The sequence below is a fragment of the Rhincodon typus genome, chromosome 39 (genome assembly GCF_021869965.1).
Source record: "Rhincodon typus isolate 14 chromosome 39, sRhiTyp1.1, whole genome shotgun sequence".
Lineage (NCBI taxonomy): Eukaryota > Metazoa > Chordata > Chondrichthyes > Orectolobiformes > Rhincodontidae > Rhincodon > Rhincodon typus.
Window position 1 is genome coordinate 1,277,664 of NC_063370.1, and position 6,618 is coordinate 1,284,281.

At 41.2% G+C, this 6,618-nt stretch overlaps 1 protein-coding gene across 1 annotated transcript; it reads right to left on the reverse strand.

Moving 5' to 3' along the window:
* Positions 1–4,436: 4,436 nt before the first annotated feature.
* LOC109935050 (leucine-rich repeat and fibronectin type-III domain-containing protein 5-like) lies at positions 4,437–6,071 on the reverse strand. The gene is made up of 2 exons (XM_048618191.1): positions 5,684–6,071; positions 4,437–5,312 (listed from the first exon to the last, which is right to left on the reverse strand). Exons 1-2 carry the CDS (start codon positions 6,069–6,071, stop codon positions 5,281–5,283), a joined length of 420 nt encoding a protein of 139 aa, XP_048474148.1. The 3' UTR covers positions 4,437–5,280.
* Between the last annotated feature and the right edge of the window lie 547 nt (positions 6,072–6,618).

Below are 6,618 nucleotides of genomic sequence, written 5' to 3' on the forward strand. Positions count from 1 at the left end.
AAATTACCAACACAGCCAGAGCAGGACTAAACTGACACAATTTACATATCCCTGCGAGAAAACACTGAGCATACCTGGAATGAGAGGTAGAGGAAGTTACAGAGCATTAAACAGAAATTAAGCATGACATTTACACATTGATGTTTATATATGGATGATCATTCTAAACAAAGGAAGACAAAGTTGCATTTTTTTAGATCTGCAATTTCAGGATGCCCCACAAAAGTTTACAACAAATAAAATGTTCTTTCTTTTTCGTGAAATTGAAGTAGGATTGTAATTTCTCAGGGCTTGAGTCTCAAGAAACAGGATGTGTGTGTTGTGATATAATTATAACTGTTTTCAATATTTAACTAGTGTTTTTTTAAGAAAAATCTTGTTTTGTGCAATGTTCTGTTGTTAAAGTGATTGTTCAGCGACACACTACCACATTAACAAATTGTAAAAAATAAACACATGGCCTATTTCATTTTGGGATCTGTCCAGTATTATAATCAGCTGGGCTCACCAAACCACATAATCTCTTTTTATAGGATTTTTTTTGAGGAAAAAATATTAGTTCAGCAAATGAAAGAATTCTGTTGGCCTCAGATCCTCAATTTAACATCTAAAAAGGTGAAGCTTCTCCTCTGCACTTACAGGTTTGAGTGTCTGATGACACAGTTCAATAGTCTGTACCAAATCACACACACAAAAAAATCTGCAGTGTTTGGAACTCATGAAATTGAACCAACTCGAGTCTCAGTCACCTCCCTCCTGGACCCCAACAAATACCTGGTAAATTCTGTTGTCATTCCTCAATCAATTTGGAGGCGTAGAGCCATACAGCACAGAAACAAACCCTTCAGTCCAACATATCTTTACCAACCAGATATCCAAAATTAATCTAGTCCCATTTGCCAACATTTAGCCCATATCCCTCTAAATCCTTCCTATTCATGTACCCATCCAGATACTTTTTAAATGTTATAATTGTACCGGTCTCCACCACTTCCTCTGGCTGCTTACTCCATACACGTACCACCCTCTGCATAAAAATGTTACCCCTCAGGTCCCTTTTACATCTTTCCCCTCTCATCTTAAACCTATGCCCCTCTAGCTTTGAACTCCCCTACCCTGGGAAGAAAGACCTTGTCTATTCACCCTATCCATGCCCCTCATGATTTTATAAACCTCTATAAGCTCACCCCCCAGACTCCGATGCTCCAGGGAAAATAGCCCCAGCCTACTTAGCCTCTCCCTGTAGCTCAAACCCTTCAACCCTGGCAACGTCCTTGTAAATCTTTTCTACACCCTTTCAAGTTTCACAACATCCTTCCTGTATCAGGGAGACCAGAACTGAACACAGTATTCTAAAAGTGGCCTAACCAATGTCCTGTACTGCTGCAACATGACTTCCCAACTCTTATACTCAATGCACTGACCAATAAGGGCAAGGGAGCCTTTCACTCCCATAAAGCTGGAAAGAGTCTGTGTTCAATTTTAACCCAAATGCTTTAAATTAAATCCTTTGTTATTTCTCGTCTGGTGTAGATGTGGAATGAATGACCCAGTGTGACAGTCAGGGGCTTTATAGACTGCATTGTATAGAAACTCTAGATGAAGTTTGGGATCTTTCGGCTAACTAACTAAGAATTTATTACACTGTGGAGAGTTGCTGAATGTACTAACTCTTATAAATGTGCCCATTTATTGTAAATTTATGTTTTAGCAATGAGTTTTATATGTTAATACAAATGTGCAAGTTAATAATATGACTTAAGTGGCTGTTAAATAGCTGAACAAGAATTGGGAAAGGTTATAAGCGATTATACCGTGAAAGATATGTTCCATCACCACTTGACATTAATGGCTGCTTGTCACATAAATGGGTTTCTCCTGCTTCAGTCTTTTTCCACTTGATCTTTCCTTTCCTCTCCTAAAGATTTTTATTCTTGCTACTATTTCAGAGGAAAACCATTCTGTGCGTAGACACGAACCCCACTATCAGTGGAATTTGAAGCCTAGGCTACTTCTAGCTGGACATTCAACACTGGGTGGAATCACACCAGATACCATCCCAACAGCTACCTGTACATTCGCACTAGTTCAATGGATAATGAGCCAGAAGGGAATGGAATGTGAATTTTCTCTTCCCAGACCCAAGGATGTTGTAACTCATTGGGTGATGATTCCCCACTTGATTGAGGAGTGATAACTCACTCCAAACCAGGGGTTGACCCTAGAACCCTATTTCTCTCTGTAGGTCATCAGGAAGGAGATTCAACCACAAGTCTTTGAAGAGCTCAGACAGTATTTCCCAACATTGCCCCCAGTTATCAATCTCATGTTTTAACCTCCTTATGGCCTCAAATATCTGTAACCTTGGAACAAAGAGAACAAAGAACACTACAGCACAGGAACAGGCCCTTTGGCCCTCCAAGCCTGTGCCAACACGTTTTGCCCTTCCATACTAAAACTGTCTTCACTTACAGGATCCATATCCCTCTATTCCCTTCCTATTCATGTATTCCCAAGTTCTGTTCTCTGGCCCTTTGTCCATATCCCTCTCTTTCCCTGACCAATGGAGGATGTATCTTCAATCTTTCCAGTGTAATGCTTCAGAACTCCCTCTTGGAACATCTCTCCATTGCCACCTTCTTCTTTAAAGTCCTCTTCAACACCACAGATTTGTCCAAGCTTTTAGTTCTCTGTCAGAGTATTTATTTCTTAGAATTACCATCCAATTTTGGGCATTGGGGCTTTATTTTAGCATTAAGCAGGCGATAAAATTGCAATTCCTGCTTGGCCCTTTTTATTAAAAGTCCAGCTCCTTGCTCCATTGTAGCCATTGCTTCAAGGTCATTCTAAGAGGGAGGGAGGAGCTGCATGGCTCATTCATTCTCTGACGGTCTGTTGCAATGGCTCTGGGGTTGCAATGTTGGCTTCAAGACACCTCTTCTTAATAACCTGAGGATCTGTTCTCGTGAGGACCCCTTTTTAATCAACTCCACCCCACCTCCTCCATTACAGAAATAACAGTAACAGAGTGCCACTGAAGACTAGCAAGTACAGCTGGCTGTTATGGAATGATTGTGGTTCACTTGGTTAAATGACAGCCTGTAACCTCACTCTCAGGTATCTATTTATCTCGATATGACTGCGGCACTGTACCATCTGGTGTGTGCAAATCAGGGGGATGAGATGTTCTCTGCTGGTGTACAATTACTATTAATTACTTCTGTATGTGTGTAATACTCTCTCAAATTTAATATGCTTGAAGTTCATGAGATAAATTTATACACACCAAACTTTAAAAAAAATTAATAATGCAAACACTAATTCATAATTAAAAAGAGTTAAGAAAGAAATTATATTCACCAAAGCAATGAGCATCTTTACTCAGAATTCCCTTCAGGGCAACATTAGCATTTCCAATGTTAAGGATACAGAACAACTGCAGAGGCGGAAATTTGAAAGATATCTACCAGGCAGCCACTGTCACCAATAAATGGTCTTTATAGTAAAATGGGTTGTTGCTAATGCAGAAGACATTGTCTTGTTCTGCTTTGCTGCTGGCTTGCTTGTAGATATAAAAATATTGCACCAATTAGCACAGGAACATTTAGTTCTGAATATCTCCGCTGACTGAGCTTATCTCTTTAACATCCTCCCGAGCCTTCACTCTGATCTCTGCTCCTATTCCCAGTTCTGACCAGGCTGCAGGGGCAGAGGTAGACAGCAGCTAACAAAAAGAGTGTGAAAGGGAGAGATTGGGCTGGGGAGGTGACTGGGAATGAGAGCAGAGGTAGCAACCTATGGCAACAGGGTTGGAATCTGGAAGCAGGGAAGGGAAATGTTATTTGCAAACTGATAGGATTGAGGGATCAAGTGGGAGAATGCAGATCTGGTCAGGGTTGCAATTCTAACGCTTATTTGGGTAATCATGAGAAATCTATAAAATGTTTATAAACTAAATTCGCCACACCTCCCAATGCCACAGGCATGAGAAAGATGACTGGGCCTTTATTTCAAGTATGTTTATTTTTCTTTCTGGCTTAATTCTTTGCAACTTGGGCTATGCCAACCATAGAGAAACTCAACCCTCCAAGTGCCAAATTGACAACCTGCCAGTGGAGGTTTAGCACTTTTGTAGAATTCAAGGATCAGAATATCAAGTAAAACTCAAGGTTATATTGTTTTAATTGGGTTTTCTCTCGCTGTATGGGAATCAGAGTAATATTTCCGCCCAATCAGCACTCTTTCGTTGGAGCAGAGGGAACTGTACAGAACTGAAGTTAGGTCAGTTTCCCACTGACCATTGGACTGTGAATGGAATATCTCTTCCAATTAATGTTCTGTCCACCAACTTCCCTGACAAAGATTTGCTGAGAAACCTGTTCAGCTTGCAGTAAATATCACAACCACATTCAGAATTAGAAAAAAGGCAAACAGGGTGATGGCACAGGTTTTTAATATAAAAACATGTTCATCAACAGCATCTTTAAAAAATCATGGGTGGTACAACTCTTTACTAGATATAAATGTAGAATACAGATACATATATCATATAAATATCTGTATTTTTATATAAAGACAGATATATAGATATATAGTACATTACACTTGCACAGAAATTTATCCAGGCCAGCCAGATACAACAAATATCAAACATGAATTAATTTTGAATTTGAAAGCTGTCCAACATATATCAACCATCCCCCCTCCCCCCGTCTTTCTATGAATTTCTGCTTATATATGTCTTATTTTCTGGTTTCATTAAACATCAAAGCTGTGTCTTAGTTGAGATGAGAGTGATAATGACGGTAGTTTCTCGAGTGACGGATCCTCTCTGGTGTACTGTGAAGTCCTCCAAATGCACCTATGATTGAACGCAAATCCCTTTGGATTGCAAAGACTTGCAACACTGATGGGAGAGACAAAAGAAAACAACAGCAACTCCTTCTGTGAACGTGGCTATGGTCCTGCCCTTGGGGCACTGGCATTGGCAGCAGTGAACCTTTCCACTCCCAGGTCCCCGTATTGTGGTAGTCTAAGGCACCGCTGCAGATGCATAGCGACACATCCGAGGTTTCCTGCCTGATCACTCCTTTGAAAGGTTTACCTCCATGCTAATGATAGCCCTGCATTAATGAAGGTCTGTTGTTGTAGTCCCGTGAGTGATGTTGAGCTCACACTGTGCTTTCCAACATCCATTCTGTGCTGCTGCAAGTGGTTCTCTTGCTCTCCAAGACAGTGTCATCAGAGTTCAAATTCTGCCCACTGCCAGTCAGATTTGCCTTAGTCCGTGCCCTCCTTGGGTAGCTGTGGCTCTGGAACAGAGAATAGTCTCCATCAAACGAATGTCTATGCTGAGCTCTCGAGATTTCGCAGGGCAGAACAGATACATTGCTTAGTTTAGCTTCCTTTTCCCTTCGAGGTAGAGTTACCTTGCACGGTCTAATCAAGCAAACCGACAAGCTGGAGTCAGTTGTGCTCCCCTCTGTCTGTCCCTCTTCAGAGGACAACTGAACTTCTTTCTGGGGGTCTACAATTGGCTTTGTCCTCCTGCATTGTGTGTGAGACAAAGTGTCTGCTGTCAGCACAGTAGCTTGAGGAAAATCACCCTTTTCCCGAGACATGTTCAATAGCACAGTCACCAAACCCTTGGACGATTCACCAAAAATCTCTTGAATGGACTCACCTGAACCTTCAGTGAGCTTTGAGCTTGACCGTGTCATTCCTCCATTCTGACCCCCATTGGTCTGTGAGCACATGTTGCTCACCACAGTCTTGTGTTCCCCAGTGTTATTGTAGACTTTATACCTGATCATAAGGATGATGATGAAGACCAGCACAGAGGCAACAATGATGCCACCAATGATGATGATCATGGTCCCACCAAGGAACTGGGTATGTACTGAATGACATTGGGTGTATTCTTGCTCTGTCGTGAATTGGACACAGCCCACCACTCTAGTGCCAGTCATTGAAGTAATTCCATCATCGTAGACTGCCAAAATACACAGGTCATAGTCCCTTCCCGGTGCCAGGTCATTCACCAAAAAGGTTTTGCTTGTAGATGGAATCATTCTAAAAGATACAAGACCTGCTGTTAGTAATTATCTATCACATACAGCATCGTATTTCTCACAGTGATGTCACCTGGGCATTTCAAAATCAATTTGAGCTTAGGGTTAATCTCCCCTGGATTTTTCTTTCACTTATGAAGATTCTAAGGAGCTGACGGTGGTCATGAAACTGGTTTATATCGCCTTCAAAAGAAAGAATGAATGAATTAGCTTTATTGTCACATGTACCGAGTGAAAAGTTTATAAGTTTCCACTTATAGCACCATCTTAGGTACAAAGGTACCCAGGTACAATCTTTAGTTACAGAATAGAGAAAGGAAGAAAAAGAAGTTATGTTACAGCTATACACAGTATAACCATAGGTTCAGAAAAACAACAAGCAAAATTAAATAGACAAACATCACAGTCTGTCTCCAAGGGATCTCCATAGCAGACCAGCGCAGTGGGGCCTCCTCATGGTCTGATTGCTGGCTGCCATTGACATTAGCTGACGTTAGTGAAATTGGAGGCAGAATAACTGCAGCAGGTCAGAACTTGCACTACACTA